At 32.3% G+C, this 17,657-nt stretch overlaps 2 protein-coding genes and 1 pseudogene across 2 annotated transcripts; 1 reads left to right on the top strand and 2 right to left on the bottom strand.

Moving 5' to 3' along the window:
* Positions 1 to 1,188: 1,188 nt before the first annotated feature.
* Positions 1,189 to 4,374, top strand: LOC120190482 (3-epi-6-deoxocathasterone 23-monooxygenase CYP90D1-like). Its single transcript, XM_039193554.1, has 9 exons — positions 1,189 to 1,569; positions 1,700 to 2,024; positions 2,559 to 2,708; positions 2,812 to 3,060; positions 3,159 to 3,248; positions 3,334 to 3,519; positions 3,609 to 3,733; positions 4,149 to 4,238; positions 4,315 to 4,374. Exons 1-8 carry the CDS (start codon positions 1,232 to 1,234, stop codon positions 4,234 to 4,236), a joined length of 1,551 nt encoding a protein of 516 aa, XP_039049485.1. The 5' UTR covers positions 1,189 to 1,231; the 3' UTR covers positions 4,237 to 4,238; positions 4,315 to 4,374.
* A 304-nt stretch (positions 4,375 to 4,678) lies between these two features.
* LOC120190365 lies at positions 4,679 to 8,195 on the bottom strand (annotated as a pseudogene).
* A 73-nt stretch (positions 8,196 to 8,268) lies between these two features.
* LOC120190364 lies at positions 8,269 to 8,734 on the bottom strand. The gene is made up of 2 exons (XM_039193450.1): positions 8,572 to 8,734; positions 8,269 to 8,451 (listed from the first exon to the last, which is right to left on the bottom strand). Exons 1-2 carry the CDS (start codon positions 8,702 to 8,704, stop codon positions 8,282 to 8,284), a joined length of 303 nt encoding a protein of 100 aa, XP_039049381.1. The 5' UTR covers positions 8,705 to 8,734; the 3' UTR covers positions 8,269 to 8,281.
* Between the last annotated feature and the right edge of the window lie 8,923 nt (positions 8,735 to 17,657).

Here is a 17,657-nt window from a genome sequence, read left to right as displayed (position 1 = left end):
CACATCTTAAATATGACTAAGAGAATAAAAAATCGAATGTGGGTATAAATTATGATATGGAGTTTTATTATAAATAATAAATTAAAAAATAAAGAATAACATATTATGTTATCGTTAGATTGAGATTGGAGAAGACTAAGAACTAAAGAATATTTGGTAAATTAAAAAAATAAGATTTGTAAAAAAGAGAGACAAAAATAATTGGATTTAATTCAAAATTAAATGAATTAATGAGAGAAATGGAGAAAGATATGAGAAATTGAGAATTTTATGAAATTGTAAAAAATTAGAGGCCTTAATTATAAAGGTAGAAATTGAGATTAAAAAAACAGGAGCCTCAATTAGTAAGTTAGAAAGTGAGATTAAAAAACTTAAGGGCCTCAATTATAAAGTTAAAAAAGTGAGTTTAAAAAAATTAGGGGCCTCAATTATAATGTAGAAATTGAGATTGAAAAACTTAGAGGCCTCAATTGAAATGTAGAAAGTGAGATTGAAAAAACTTAAAAGCCTAATTAAAGTTAAAAGTGAGGCTACAAAATTAGGTGCCTCAATTATAAAGGTAAAAAAGGGATTAGAAAAAATTAGAGACTTCAATTATAAAGATAAAAGTTAGATTGATTATCCCCAATTATAAAGATAAAAATTATTGAATAATATTATGACCCCAATTATAAAGGTGAAAAATAAAATTTAAAAAATTAAGAACCTAATTATAAAGATGAAAAATAGAAGGCCCAAATGGTCCATGTCGTAAAGAAACTATATGATTATACTTCAATTATATACCTAAGCATTTAAAAGTCAAGTTTACTTTATGAAGAAAAGTTTACCTTTTTAACTCGAATAGTTAATCACTTTAACCCTATGTTTATTGCCAACAGTATGTTTTTAGCTACTTTAACAAAGCATCAAACATTGGAAGCTCATCTCTAAAACCAAAGTATTAAGTGCATCTTAAAATGATTATAAACCCGAATCCATCTAATCCGAACCGTATAATATTTGTTATTGGAATTATATCCATTATATCCATGCTGTTTTCATCATCATCTCCCATTAGTTTAAATATTAATTCCTCGGATTCATACCTCCAATGCTGTTTCTCATTCACTCGCTTTCTTTTGCTTTTTTTCTTCTTCTCGTCTACACGCGGGCACTTCAATATCATATTTCATCGAAACATAAAAAGGAAAAAAAAAGACAGGTTTTAAAGAGGTTTTCATTATGATTAATGGTATTTAAGAGAGAGAGAGAGGGCAAGCGTGCGTGCGGGAAGGAAAGTAAGGGAGGAGAAAAAGAAAGAAAGAAAGAATCATCAATCATGGAGATGATGAGTTCATTAATGTGGATTCTGGTGTTGGTGACAACACTTGTGTTTTGCATCATATTTCTCAATGGCAAAAGCAAAAGCAAGTTGAGCAGTACTCTAAGATGGATACCTTCATCGAAAACCTTATGCCAGCTTCCTCTAGGAACCCTCGGGTGGCCTTTTGTCGGGGAAACCATCGACTTCATTTCTTGTGCTTACTCAGACCGCCCCGAGAGCTTCATGGACCGTCGTCGCCGCATGTAAACATATCTCTCGTCCTTACCTTATTGTTTTCGTGGAATATCATGCTAAACAGATTAGGGTTTTTGTTTCCATTCACTATGAAGATATTGGTCAACTTTTATTATTACTGATATGGGTTTATTGCAGGTATGGCAACGTGTTCAAATCACACATATTCGGGACCCCAACTATAGTTTCAACAGATTCAGAAGTCAATCGGTTCGTTCTACAAAGTGATGCCAAGGCTTTAGTGCCGTTTTATCCGAAATCATTAACCGAGTTGATGGGGAAATCCTCCATTCTTCTGATCAATGGGAGCTTACAAAGGAAAATCCATGGTCTTATAGGATCATTCTTCAAGTCTCCACATCTCAAAGATCAGATCACTCGAGACATGCAAACTTATGTCCAACAAGCAATGGATAAATGGGGAGATGATCAGCCTATTTTCATACAAGATGAAACCAAAACTGTTAGTGCCTTTTAATTCCTCTCATTGAGTGAAATTATTAAGCAGAAATATTCCTTTTCCATTGAAGTTTGTTCTTTGCCATTTGTTTTCCTTGCAAAGTTGTTTAGGATAACATTTTTTTCTTGATAAGAGTTCCTGCACACAGACAAAGCATAAAACAAAATATCCCATATCTCTTCTTAATTTCATAAGCAGTAGCAGACACAGTCAAAACCAGAGCACGTGCGCTCAAACATTCTAATCCTCAACTTGTTGAATGTCACCCAGAGTTCTATGAATCAATAAGTATTGGATTCTTTCATTGAAGTTTGAATATTTTGTTTCTCTCTGGCCTCTACTTAAGTTTAAAATTAAATATATGCTTCTGCTGGAAGGTGAAAGCAACGCAGTTGAGATCGTGGGGTTTACAATAATTTTGCATGAATCATTTTGTCTGGTTGCTTCATAATGATTGTGGTTTTTTTTTTTTTACATATAGCCGATCCTTTTGAAAAGTTAAAAATGAAAATACCTTTTTTTATTTTCTGTTTCCAGATTGCTTTTCAAGTACTAGTGAAGGCATTGATTAGCTTGAACCCAGGTGAAGAAATGGAAGTTCTCAAAAAACAGTTCCAAGAATTTATCTCAGGCCTTATGTCTTTACCTGTAAAAGTACCTGGAACTCGACTTTATCGATCTTTGCAGGCAAGTTGCATGTTCAGATTCACTTTTTATATAAAAAAACTCTTATGGTGGGGACTGGTGTATCTTAAAAGAGGCAAAACCGTTGAAAACTTGTCAATTTCAGGCAAAGAAGAGAATGGTTAAGATTGTACACAGAATCATCCAATCTAGAAAGAATTCAAGCACGAGTTCAATGGTTCCACGAGATGTTGTTGATGTTTTGCTCAAGGACGTTAGTGAACAATTAACAGATGATCTAATAGCCGGTAACATGATCGATATGATGATTCCCGGTGAAGATTCAGTTCCTGTTTTAATGACACTTGCAATCAAATACCTTTCGGATTGTCCGGCTGCGTTACATCAATTGACGGTATGAAACATTTTATGATAATTATCAAAGACCAAACTTTAGATTATATTAATATCAACTCCATTTATCATACATGAATACCAATTACCATTTCTTAGGAGGAGAACTTGAAGTTGAAAAGGCTCAAAGCTCAAAACGGGGAGCCATTGATTTGGAGTGACTACTTATCATTATTTTTCACACAAAGTGTAAGTAATTCAACCGATAAAATTGAAATTATATGCAGCTTTTTAATAGATGATTAATTTGGATTAATTATATTGTTTCAAGTAGGTTATAACAGAGACTCTGAGGATGGGGAACGTGATAATAGGAGTGATGAGAAAGGCCATGAAAGACATTGAGATTAAAGGGCATCTTATACCTAAAGGATGGTGCTTTTTTGCTTATTTTAGATCGATTCATCTCAGTGAAAATCACTATGATTGTCCTTACCAGTTTAATCCATGGAGATGGCAAGTAAGAGACACACCATGTAATAATTAATTTCTTCTTCTCTTTTTAAGCATGAAAATAATAGACATTTGGGGGCTCATCATCATGCACAGGAGAAGCACACGATCAGCAGCTACAACTTCACTCCATTTGGTGGTGGACAAAGGTTGTGCCCTGGACTTGACTTGGCCAGGCTTGAAGCTTCCATTTTCCTACACCATTTTGTCACTAATTTCAGGTATAATAATATAGTCTTCCAATTGGAATTTTTCATACTTTTTAGGTCAAAAACGCATTGAACACATAAAGTTGGTGGTATTAATTTTAGTCTTAGATGACATTATTGATTATATTAATGCCCATGTATCAAAGACCAGCTCATACTACAAGAATGATGCTATACAAGCTATAACAGAACACCTTAATTAGTTTAGAGTATTTTCACTAGCTAGGGTGGGCCTTTTCATAGGAAAAATTGAATAATTTAACGCATGATCTTGGTTTTATCACCCTTAATGTTTTACTATTTTATATTATTATTGTGTTTTCTCATTAATTTATAATATTACAGAATAATTTAATCATTCTAACTTTAGTTTAATCCGTGACGGGTTATTATTCATAATAATGTTAATTTGATTAAAAATGTGCAGATGGGTGGCGGAAGAAGACACAATAGTCAACTTTCCAACAGTAAGAATGAAGAAGAGGATGCCGGTTTGGGTGGAAAGGAGGGAGTAGACTGACTCTTCCTCCACGTTAACCTCAACATCTGCTTTTGGCTAAGCCATAAATAAAAGTTTTTAAAGCTTTATCCAACAGTACGCATTTAAACCGAACATAAATAATGAAGGCTACAGTGCACACGTGTGGGGGGAGCTTTTTTGACAAAGTCCAAATATGTTTTTGTAATCTATAAAAGTAAACAAAATGGGGAATAGTATTGATCCCAAATTATAAGGAGATTCACAAACAAGAGAATCCAATGCTTAATTAGGCATCAAGCTGGTCATCATAGTGTTTGCAAAAAAGAAAGGCAATATAGTTTGTAGCTGTGAGCATTTTCTGTGAATGATTGCACCCATGCAGCCCCACCAATGATCGGCGATGGATTAAGACTCAGAATAACTGTCCTCCCATCAATGCAACACACATGTGAAAGGGAGAAGGAACAAAACAACCATATTTCTCAACTCTGCCTCAATGATTTAATTTGAAAGCATGTAAGATTTTCACCGTAGCTTTGAAAATCAGCATTTCCTAAAAGAATTACAAAAACCCTACTACACATTGCTTTCAATACTACTACTACTATATAAAATGATATATATATAGATACACGTACCATGAGAGTAAGGAACCCCGGAAAATGATCTTTTTACAAATGATCTGCTGCACATGAAGTCCTCCTGGTTCCCTACCTTAGCCCGTCATGCGAGAGCTTCCCACTGAAATCTTCTAACACCTCATTTGCCAGGGATCCACTGTAATACTGTTGCTTTGCAAATATCTGGCCACGGCGCTTGCCAATGTCGAAACCCGTCGATGCATAATTCGTGTCCATAAGCATGTCGCCTTCCAATATACGGAGCACCTGATCCAGAAGAACATTTAATGGATCAGAAAATATTCTGTAACTTAGCGGCTTTAAAATATAAAAAACTGAAGGTAAAACAAATTAAACTCTTCTCTACAACGTTTCTCATCACCTGTGACATTCGAGGCCTAGAATGAGGATCCCGCCTTATGCATAACGATGCGGCATGAAGCATGCGATAGACCTCGTGTTCGGAGTAGCGATCCTCCAATCTTGGGTCCACCAATTCATCTATAGCATATTCTTCCAGAAGTGGACGGGCCTGTTCAAGACACACATAATAAGAAATAAGCAAAAATGAACTACCAAATCCACACAAACCTAGATAACACATTGAAAAGGCCAGAAAGAATTGTTTTGGTCCTTCATATATATGGCAGATGTTAGCGAGATGTTCATAAATTGTTCTTAGAGTTACACAGAAGAAGAGAATAAGCTCTCGAACTAGTGATTTGCAGAAAAATGTAGAATTAGAGTTTAAAACTATACCCGTTCAGTTAAACATTGCTGGCCTTTTGGCCTATTAAGGTCCATGGCTTTTTGTCCGGTAAAGAGTTCAACTAACACCACTCCAAGGGAATAAACATCAGCTTTTTCGGTAATTTGGCCAGTTTCAGCATATTCTGGTGCCAGATACCTATGCCACACCGTAAACCATCACTAATTTCATTAATTGCATATGTTAAGGTAAACTGTGAAAAACAAAGTTGTCATGTTCCGAACACTCTTGTTTCCACTCCAGCGTCACCGTCAGGCAGCCATCTTACAAGGCCAAAATCACCAACCTGGCAAAACAAATCTCACACCTAACTAATAAGATATATCAGAAGTTTAATGTCAATGCACCAAAACCCTCTTAAAATTTTATCACCAAAACGCATTCTTTTTCATAGTCTCTTTTGGTGCATTTATAGTGTTTTACTAGCACCAAAGAAAGGAAAGAATTCTACCAAATGTTCTCATACTAAAGGTTCAAAATCATGGGTAATGAGAATGTTGTTTGGCCGCATATCACGATGAACAATGCAGCCAACTCTGAATTCTTCATGAAGGTGTAGCAATTTTTTGCCGCGCAGACCATTCTAACGGTTCATGATGATGCCCTGAAACACATCAAATTTGTGATACATTCAAAGCTATGGTTTCTAGATAGAAATAAGCACGTCAAGAAAATAAATACTTTTATCTAAAAACTTGAGTGTGATCATGTAAAATCCGCAATAACAGCCGCAACTAAGTTCACTATCTATGATTTTCTTGCACTTCTTGCCCCTTACCATCCGTGATAGGGGGAAATCAGGGTTGACGGGGACACCTTTTTCCAGTCCAATCATCAAATCCGAACAGTTCGGAAATCACATTGTCAAAAAGGAAAGATAACAAGCTTCTGTTTCATAGGCTTATAGCAAAGTCTTTAAGGGCCCATAAATGATGACTATATCAACCAAAGGTGCACACCAAAGATTAGTACAAGCATAGGATGATGAGCAAAAGACTAGTGAAATACCTTATAGATGAGAATCTAAAGATCCATTGCATATGTATTCATAAACCAACAGCCGCGGTCTATCCTCAATGCAGAATCCAATCAGCATAACAACGTTTCTGTGCTGATCACAGCTGAGGACTTCAATTTCCGAGCAAAAATCATGATCTCCTTGAGAACTAGCCAATTTGTGTTGCTTGACTGCAATTGCCTGTCCATCTGGGAGTACTCCTCTATAAGCGGATCCAAACCCACCCTCAGCCAAGAAATTAGCTTGGGAAAATCCATCAGTTGCAAGCTCCAGTTCAGCATGGGTAAACCACCTTGGTGGTTTTCCAAATCCAGGTGCCTTATGCTGACATATTGAACACAATGGACGAGGACCAGGAGGGGAATTTCTGGATAATGCAACCGCTTCTCTCACACTTCCACTAAATTCAATATCACTCCTAAAGCTTGACATCCCAATTCCAGCTTCTCTATCAAGTTTCGAAAATTTCTCAAGTAAGGCTTTTGTTGTTGAAGCTTGAGCCCTGACATTAGCTCGACCAGAAGGTTGTTCGAGGTATAGCGAGGACTGATGATGAGAAGTAAGATATTCGGTTATCCATGCTTAAACTCACTGAAGACAATGATAAATTTTCACTCTCTGGTCTGAAATAGATTCATCAAGGTCCTGGTTTTCCTTGATGACTAGTGATTCCTCTTTCTTCGAGTCTGTATTACTTTCTGAGGTGCAGAAAGGTGAAATACCTGGATCAGAGCTAGACACTGAAGAAGTTCCTGCTTCAGTAGCAGTGAATGACGTCCCAAGCTCTGGACTGCTAATTGGAGTGACAACTGACCGTATATCTCCAATAGATTCGGATGATGCATTTTTTTGTTTTTAGGATGCTTTTCAGATATTTCATCTGTCTCGGGATTTAATTGACAAGCTTCAGCTTCCTTCTCAGATGCCCCAACCAAATTTAAGCGCAGCACTTTTGCCTGAGAACGCTTCATAATCACTATGTTGCATTGCAACTCCTCCATTCAGCGCTTTTCCTCGTGTTTGAGCTGCCTGAAAAAAATTAAAGAAAATGAGGATACTGCAAGCATGTGCATATACCTTTTTGGATAGAACACAAAAGGAAAAGAAAGGAAGAAGAAACAATGCAAACACGATGTTACTTGTCCAATACAACCCAACTAGCTTGAGCTTGCTTAGCTTCTGCAGCTACAGCTCCACATGGTGATGATGCATTTTTGTTTTTAGGATGCTTTTCAGATATTTCATCTGTCTCGGGATTTAATTGACAAGCTTCAGCTTCCTTCTCAGATGCCCCAACCAAATTTAAGCGCAGCACTTTTGCCTGAGAACGCTTCATAATCACTATGTTATATTGCAACTCCTCCATGCAGCGCTTTTCCTCGTGTTTGAGCTGCCTGAAAAAAATTAAAGAAAATGAGGATACTGCAAGCATGTGCATATACCTTTTTGGATAGAACACAAATGAAAAGAAAGGAAGAAGAAACACTGCAAACACGATGTTACTTGTCCAATACAACCCAACTAGCTTGAGCTTGCTTAGCTTCTGCAGCTACAGCTCCACATGGTGTTCCAGAAACATTTTTATATTGACATTAGTACGTGCAGTGAAATTCAGAATCGAAGCATTAGCAGGCAATGGCATTTTCATAAAAACAATAACATAATCAAGCACTCAGAGCCAGGTATTTACCTTGTTGGGATCATAAACATCGTGGAGCCGGAGGATCATTTGGGAGAAGGAATCACCGATACCAGAATTTTGCTCCGAACTTGATCCTGTTTGGGACTTGCGGCTACTGCTGGCGCAGTCACCAGAAAATCTTGGAAAAGGCCATTTCCTACCTGTAGAATTGTGGCATTTAACTATGACTCTAAAGTCTAAACTAATATAAACTATTATACAGAAAAAATTTCCAGGTAGATATGCAAAAGCAATAACGCAAAACAAGAAAAAAGAAACGCCTGAACAATGTGAAGAAACAACAAGCAACGTAATGCAATCTCCGGGTTGAACAACATGAGACAATGCCCACACCAGAGAAGTCTTGGGAATTTCTTTGGATGCTTTAACAGCAACCACAACTTTCTTGGCCATATCCAACCCAGTTTTTCCCTTCTGTTCTTGACTAATATCGTTTCAATCGACAGATTCAACTCTTAAAATACTATCTTAATAACAACTACCATCGTAGAGGCCCAAAACACGTCTTAAAAGGAACAAACAACAAAAAAATTGCATTATTGATCTGCCCCTACCATATTGGATTGAAGGACATGTGCCACTGCCACCAACATGGCTAACTACTATTCCATTCCAGATAATCTGCTGAGAAACAGAGAGAAACCGGCATCTATGACAACACCCTTTTCACTGATTCAAGTGAACTCACAAACTCGCTCGCTCTCTAAAAATTTTCAACTTTTCAAAGGCCTCCAAGTATGTATATTCCACTGGTGATTCCAAAGTTGATGAAGATCTAGCCGCCCTTTCTGTCACTAAAACAATAAAGTTATAGTCCTTTTTCGCTTAAATTAAGCACGGGCTGGGAATCAAACTACTGTTTGGCATGAAACTTCAAAACGACAGCAACCCCCAAAAAGGGAATCAATACAAAAGAATCTGCTTTCCCTCTCTTTTCTGAATGGGGTTCAAATCACGATGTCAACCCAGTGAAAGTAACAGCTTCAAAACAAGAAAAAATAAGCTGTTTATTTCTTGATCCGAGCATCAGTTTCCACCCCTTTCTTCTTTCAGTTCTTCACATAAACATAAATTTTTAGCACATTGATTCTCCTGTGCAGGCTTCCACACAAAGAAGATCAAATCACATGCGTTGTAAGTAGTCATCTAAACGAACCGAATGCACACGAACAGAGGTATATCTATGTTAGTTAATTTAATAAATAAACGAACATAAACGAACAATTTTTTTTGTTCATATTCGTTCTTAAGGAATATAGTTTACTTATGTTCGTTCATTAAATGATAAACAAACATAAATGAACGTAAACGAACACAAACGAACGAAATAAACGAACAACACAACACAAAAAAAAACTTATTCAAACACAACAAATAAATGTAAAAAAAAAAAAGAAACAACAAGATTTTAAAGTTAATATAACATGCAACTTTAGAGCTAATTTATTCGAATACGACAAAAACATACATAGATTTTAAATAAGTTATATGAACATAATAAAGTCTTAAAGTTAATTTGTTCAATAAAACAATCTTCTTGAAATCCAAACAATTTCAATAATTTTCGTAACATATTTAATTTGTCATCTGTTCGAACATAAATTAACATAAATGAACGAATATAAATAAACATAAATGAACGAATATAATCCAACGTTCACGAACGTAATGAACGAATGAGCACTTTGTTCGTATTCGTTCATTTAATTAAACGAAAACAAAATCTTATTCATGTTCGTTCATTTACGAACATAAACGAATTTTCCGTCTCACGGTTTATTGAACTTTCAGTTCATAACACCTTTCCTGTAGAAGGATTTGACACTTGAATTGTTCACAGCTAACAAAAAGCATCAGATTTGAAGCTGTAAATAGAAGACAAAACAGCACACTTTTCAAGCAACAAACCTAGTTCAAAATCCCGAAAATTTTGTTAAAATTAAATAAAATGGAGATCAGTTCTTGGACTGGAAGTGCAGGAAAATAACAAGAACAAGCAGAATTATCTGCTAACAGTACAATTTCTTTTTATATTTCCTTTTGCATAAAACAAAAACTATAACGATAAAGAATGAAAAAAAATTCCCTCCAAATATACAACTGAAGCTCGCCTTTTAAACCAAAAAGGATAATGAATATCACCCAAGCATATCCAACGGTTGAGAAACGGCTGCGTATGGATCTCCTTAGGGTTTAGAAAACCCTAAATTTTGTATTACTTGATCTGAATCGTTAGATGAAAGGCCCAAATCCGACGGCTTCCATTGTGCGGCGTTGAGACTTTCAACAGAAAACCTAATGGGTTTAGGGCTTTCACCATTGAGTCATCTTGTATTTGGGCATTTAGCCTTGTAATTGCTTTTGGCCTATAATAAAAACAAAGAACATTTAATAAATATTATTTATATATAATATTATTTATAAATATACTCAACATAATATAATATATATGTATATATAATATAAAACATGCATACATATCAATGCTAAGGTATTTATAATATAATATATAACTACGTATCAAGTATAATATATAATCAATAGTATGTAAATGCACAATACCTATATATACCTAGAACAAAATATAACCATATATATATAAACACGTGTATAACTAAATATAATAGTTAACCCATATAATTAATAATAATATAACATATAAATAACTAATTATATATATATATATATATATATAAACTCAAACGAAACTCGAATAAAATCCAAGTAAAATGAGCATCTACACTGCCTTTCGTTATATATTGTTTTAGCTATGATTAATAGGCCATGGCTGGCTGCTGCAGGCTTAACATCATTATCCCCCTTTTCTTTTAATATAAAATTAGTAAATGAAAGGACAATCTCTGTCTCCCATTTATTTTCCTTTAATGTCTCATGACTTTTATTTTTCCTTCTGTTGGTATACCACTTAATTGTTAGTTACGTGTCATTACGAATCTCATACGTGGAAGTTTGTAGTTGCAACACCTAACCTCCCATTCTCGACAATTTTCGTTTTTTGTTTTTGGCTATTGGCTGTAACAAACTAACAACCCAACTTCTCTTGTCCCTTCAAGTTGTGGACCATTTACGTTTGTCCTTTAATGATTCTGTTTGAAACTTATATATGTATCCATTATTTCTCAAATATTTGGTGTTTGTCTGCTTATACACCTATCTGTTTTTTTTATATGCATGAATATTACAGTCTTTTTATTACGAAAATATCATATTTAATAACTCAATTCTGAATTTATTGAATAGTTTTATTAGTTAAAATAATTGTTGTTTTTCATGAGATTTAAAATTTAAATAATTATATTTATAAGGTGTACGTATATTATCAATTATTAAAATAATTCTGAATAAATATTATATTACATCACTCTATATTTTAAAAAAACAATTTAAGGACATGGCAGCGGAAGCTGGCTCAACAAATCCAATTATCACAATCAATAATGGTCCAGTCAAAATAAAAAAAAACACAACAATTCCAACCATCTTTGTTTCTAAATGAGAACCAAACAAGTTGCAAAACAACAGAGTTGGAACAAGAGCTTCACATTTTTTACGCCAGCATATGAAGAACATTAATGGGTAAAAAATGACTTTGCGACAGTAATAAACAATGGATATTTTTTACGCCAAACAGGAATGTATTCTTATGGTAAACAAGAATCCCCATTTTTAACCCATCTTGCAAGGTTTATCTGTTAGAATGGCTTATAATTTCATTTTCGTTCGAGCAATACTATGCGTTGAATTTGATGACTTTCGTTGCTCAATTTTGTTGGATCGATTTTAAGGTTTATATTAGAATAAATAAAAAGTTGGGAAACCTAAAACGAGGAGGAATAAACGAATATTCGTACGGAAACTAGTTCATTAGGTCACCATTGAGGACGTGTATGGCCATAATCCGTGTAGAATATTATTCTGGGTATTTTCAGTCGGCTGATTTGTTGCTATAGAGTTTTGAAAAAAATTATTTGTTAAAATAAGGTCTAACTGAAATTATTTACTGAGATAAGGTGAAATCTACAGTTCGAACATATATCGTCAGGCGCTCCTGGCGACCAAGGAGGTCGCCATGCCGTCTCTGCGAGCTGTGGTGAGCTGCTTCATTACCTATATCGGTAATTAGGCATCTCACCAGTTTGGTCGCCGGGATCACATGACGACCTATAAGGTCGCCCGACATACATGACGACCTCCATTTCAGCGTAGTTAAAAAACCTAATTACCGATGTAGGTAATCGTTGTTACTTAGGGAAATTTAGGTAATCGCGTGAAAGCCTAATTACCGATGTAGGTAATATTTGTTACTTAGAGAAATTTAGGTAATCGTTGTTCAGAGCACATGGCGACCAACATAGGTCGTTTGGAAGACATGGCGACCTATGAAAAACTGTAATATTCACTCCAAATGGGCAAATAATCCTTCGACTGCATCATCTGAGCAAAAAAAAAATTCAACACATTATTCTACATATTTTGCCATTTTCAGTCGGTGTGGTTCATGCATTTTACTTCGTGTGGCTGCTAGCCTTTTCAACTTTATTATGGTTCACTATGAAAAAGATATTTCATTTTTTAATTGAATTCTTATTTTCTATCTAAGCAAACTCACTCTTAAGTTCATAATATTACCATATAGTATTTGTTCGAAAGATTTTTAATTAAAAACATTCAAATATTCATGTAAATATTATACTTAAACCATAGATCTCTAAAGATAACAACTATTTCTTTTATCACTGATGTCGTTTGATTTAAATGATGAAATTTAAATCTTTATGTAATATTTTATATGATAAATTATGTATTTTATTATAAATATGATATTCTTTTAATTTTAATTTTAATTTTAAAAATATAAAAATAAAATATTTCAAAAAATAGATAGCTTAAAAATCATAAATAAAATAAAAGTTTATAAGATTTTCAAAAGTTATATATAAATGTTCTCTTAAAAATTTAAAAAATATAATATATATTTCAAAAAATCATCACTCTATAATTTTTAGTTTTCTATAAAAATATAAGAATTTTATTTTTGGTAGAACCTAAAAATATTTTTCTTTAAATAATATTTTAAAATATTCTCTTCATTTTTTTCTCTAAAAAAATCACATGCATGGAGCAATGGACCCCTTCTGAATTGACCAATTTTATACATTTCACTTTTATATATTTTATGATGCTTTATTTTTATTTAATAATTTAACTTAAAAATTCAAGGTGTAGATTTGACCCATGTGTCAAGCATGTCGTTATCATACTTTAATAATAACATATTTTTTATTTTTTAAGGTTTTAATATTTATATTAATAAAAAACAGTTCATTCAAATTCAGTATGGGCCATATTTTGAAAGATATTGTATTCGCATAGATAATTGTCAAATGACATCACTCATAATTATGCATACGTATTATTATTATCTCTAATCTCTATAATTTTTCTCCTCCTTCGCCCCTTCACATTAACTAGAAAGGTACTTATTTAAATATTTTATATTACGTAGTCCTCATTAGTATAGTAAATTATTATTATAGATATTTTAGATGATAAATATGAATATATAAATTTAAATTTCTTTTAAATCAAATAATTTTTTTAAATATGCATAATTTAAGATCAAATAATGAATTATATTAAAAAACTTAATAGATTTTTTTAAGATTTTAATTGTTTAGTTGTGGGAGCTCAAACAGCCAGAATGGAAGAGTGATGAATGACTTGAGTATTTGAAGGGACAAAAAGAGTAAAAGCCTTGGGCATGTGTCAAAAGGACACCAATCAGGGGATTGTTTTTTAACTGCAAGTATAGATTATTATTATATCAGAATAAATTAAAATTATTAAAAATATATATTTTAAAAATAACTTAATTAAAATAATACTATTATAATTTATTGATTTAATAAATTTATTTCAAAATTGTAGGTGTGTTATAGTTACATGTAGCCCGGGTTCAGACTAAATGTCATTGGACATTTTCTTTGCTCAGGCCCGGCATCCAATTTAAATTGAGCTAATTCAGGTGTTTAAAGAATTTTTCGTTAAAAAACTTAATTTTAGGTGTTTAAAGAATTTTAGGTGTTTAAATGATCTAAAAACTTAATTTTAGGTGTTTAAAGAATTTTTCGTTAAAAATAAGTGTTTATATAGTTTTAAGAGTCTAGACCGTAACTGTTATTAAATTTAATTGTTATTTGATATATATCAGACATATAAAATTTCAATTTTTTATTTTAAAAAACTTCAATTTATTATTTAAAAAATATATTCAAATTATTATTTAAAAAATAATTTTTTTCTAAAATTATAAAACCCCTAAAAACTCAAGAAACCCTATTCCAATCCCCTCACCACTACCGGCCGTCACAACTGTCGCCAATTGATCGAAATCTAGACAGCATCCAACCACACGAACACTCAATGATCGAACCCCGCATTCAAGCGATGATCGCAACAAAAAAAATGGGCGATTGCAACGACTTATTGATTTTGATTATGAGCGGTGATTCCAACAATTCAAATGACGATTCCCCACATCATACGTTGGAATCCAATTAAATGAAGTGGTCGTCGACAAAGGACGACGACCAAGACAACATCGACAACGACCGAGCATAATGAGTGAAGGGATTTGAATTAGGGTTTTTATAGTTTTGGGTTATTTTAGATTTAAGAAAAAAATATGTTTTTTAATAAATAAATTATATTTTTATTTTAAAATAAAAATTTAAATTTTATAAGTATGACACGTGTCACTTAACTATTAAATTTAATGAAATGCATCTAAAAATATAACGTTAGAAACATTAGGCACCTAACTTTTAACGAAACAATTTTACATACCTAAAATTAATTCTAAGAACACTTATTTTGCGTTAAGCATTAGCTTTTTATGAAATATATAGTAAGAAATTAAGTATCCTTAATTTATTCGACTCTTATGACTTAAAGTGTAATAAATATGAAAGGTCTTGCTCCATGTAAAACAATTTCTAGAACCACTGTAATTTATATTCCAACAAAGAGGAAAACAATTCCAAATCATCGGTAGATCTGGAAGTAGCGTTATGTCCGTAAATACATATGGATATTTGTTTTGCACTATTTTTCAATGTAATTTATGATTCATTGATTTCAACCTTAACAAATAGGTAAAATACAAACTCAAAATATTTTATTTTTGTACTTAATTCTGGTTGATAAAATTTAGACTTCTGAATTTTAATTACAAAGTACATAGATGTATTAATACGACTTTAAAAGCTGTAAAATATTACACATATCAAAACACGAACGGAATAATAAGGGGCTTGGGAGTGCGTCACACTTTTTAGAACTTTCAATTTTGTTTATAATTTAAATATTTCTTATTAATAATTTAATTTCACATATTTTAAAATTTATAATTTCATTCTTTTTCTTAATTTTAATATAATTTCTTAAATTTATGTCTCTTAAGATAAATCTTATATTTCTCTAAATATATAATTCAGTCCGGTCTTTGACGCCGATGATGAACTTAGGACTAAGGGTGGGTATGCGACTCGAATCTAACGGATTCCGACCCGACACGATCGGGTTAGTTTTTTTTAAAAAAAATTGAGTTTGGATCGGGTCGGATCGAATTTTTTTAGAAATTATGTTCAGGTCATATCGGGTTCGGATTTAGGATGAAAAATACCCTACTCGAGAAAAATATATAATTTTACCTTTATATTTAGGGATAGTTGCAATAATGCCCCTCCATATATTATTTTTTTCAATTAAATCCCTATTTTATTGAATAAAAATAAAATTATTTAAATAAATATATTATTTCATATTGCGTTGGGTTCAGGTAGAGGATGTATAATTTTCGGGTTGGATCATATTGACGGAAAATTTGACCCGATCCGACCCATGCCCATCCCTATTTAGATTGTAAATGAGATGAATCAAATCATAAGCTATTCGAGATTGATTATGTCAAAGTTTGATCAACTCTTGAATCAAATAGACTCAATTCAAATTCTTAACGAGCTGAAACTAGTTATTTAAAACTCAAGAGCAACTCGAGAAAATTGTATATTAAATTTTAATACTTTTTAAATTAAAATATTAATAATATTAACATTTATATTTTGTTGTTTTTTTAAATACAATATAAATTTTTTTATGCACTTAATGTTTAGGTTCACCTTGAGTTTGAGCTTTAATTGAGTTAAATCTGAAATATTTCGAGTACAAGTTTTTTCGAGCTCATATCAAACTTCAAATTTTGATTTTGAGTCGAGCTTAAAATTTTTAAGCTCACGAACTTTCGATTCGAGTTGAATTTTAATTTTTGAATTTTTGAATTCTAGTGGAGCTAAACAATTTTAAACTAATGAGTTTTTAAATAAATCAAACTTAACTTTATATTTTTTAAATCGAATCAAACACAATAATATTCGAGAACTTGAGTAATTTATAACCCTGGATGAACTTCTATACAAGTAATGCGGTGGGTGTCTGGTCAATAGTCTTTTTATCTCATGAACTTTAGTGGGGACCTCTGGGTAGGTAATTTAAACTAATCAAGCTGTACACTTTTATGAATATTATATTCAACACAATTATGCGAATTTATACATTGATGTTAAGTGAAGTTACGTGTTTATTAACATGAGTAAAAATTTAATTTAATATGTTAAAAAAATAAAAGATTTAAATTTTTATATCCGCCATTACACATACCCTCGGTTTGTCTCTTAATACGTGGAATAAATTAATTCTTATCAAACATAGCATGATACTTTTTATTATATTAAGTTGTTTTTAACATTAATATAGTTTTCTAATAGAACATTTAAATAATTGATAATTATATTTAATACTATTTTAAAAAAAATTAAATAAGACGAGTGGTAAGATAATTACTTACCTCTCGGGAAATTATTTCTTATTTTCTAAACAAGTGATAGCTTTATATAAATTCATCCTTAATAATATAAAGCATTGTATTAATAATTTTAAAATTATGAAGTGAATAATTATACAAAATTAATATTAAATATAATATCTATATTCAATACTTAATTTTTATTAATATATCAAACAAATTTATAATATCAATTCAAAACTTATAAAACCATATATTTAAAATATAATTTTTTTATAACCACTAATATTGATCGACTAATTCATATCGGTTACTGCAGATGTGTTGGTGACCCTCCAAACCCAATTTGCTCCATTCGCAAGCACTAGGATTCGAATCACTGACGTATGATAGTCTTCATCCCACTAGACTAATTGGTTGTCGGTAAAAATATAATCTTTTTAATTCATCAAACAACACTTA

The sequence above is a fragment of the Hibiscus syriacus genome, unplaced genomic scaffold, assembly GCF_006381635.1.
Source record: "Hibiscus syriacus cultivar Baekdansim isolate YM2019G1 unplaced genomic scaffold, ASM638163v2 tig00116962_pilon, whole genome shotgun sequence".
NCBI classification, from domain to species: domain Eukaryota; kingdom Viridiplantae; phylum Streptophyta; class Magnoliopsida; order Malvales; family Malvaceae; genus Hibiscus; species Hibiscus syriacus.
This window is presented reverse-complemented; position numbering and strand designations above follow the sequence as displayed.

Excerpts from the sequence above, each read along its gene's own strand:
- LOC120190364 (XM_039193450.1), bottom strand. The coding sequence starts at position 8,704 with ATGGCCAAGAAAGTTGTGGTTGCTGTTAAAGCATCCAAAGAAATTCCC. Across the intron at positions 8,452-8,571 it reads TGTTTCTTCACATTGTTCAG|GTAGGAAATGGCCTTTTCCA; the intron begins GCGTTTCTTTTT and ends ACAATTCTACAG.
- LOC120190482 (XM_039193554.1), top strand. The coding sequence starts at position 1,232 with ATGGTATTTAAGAGAGAGAGAGAGGGCAAGCGTGCGTGCGGGAAGGAA. Across the intron at positions 2,709-2,811 it reads GACTTTATCGATCTTTGCAG|GCAAAGAAGAGAATGGTTAA; the intron begins GCAAGTTGCATG and ends TGTCAATTTCAG. Across the intron at positions 3,520-3,608 it reads TTAATCCATGGAGATGGCAA|GAGAAGCACACGATCAGCAG; the intron begins GTAAGAGACACA and ends CATCATGCACAG.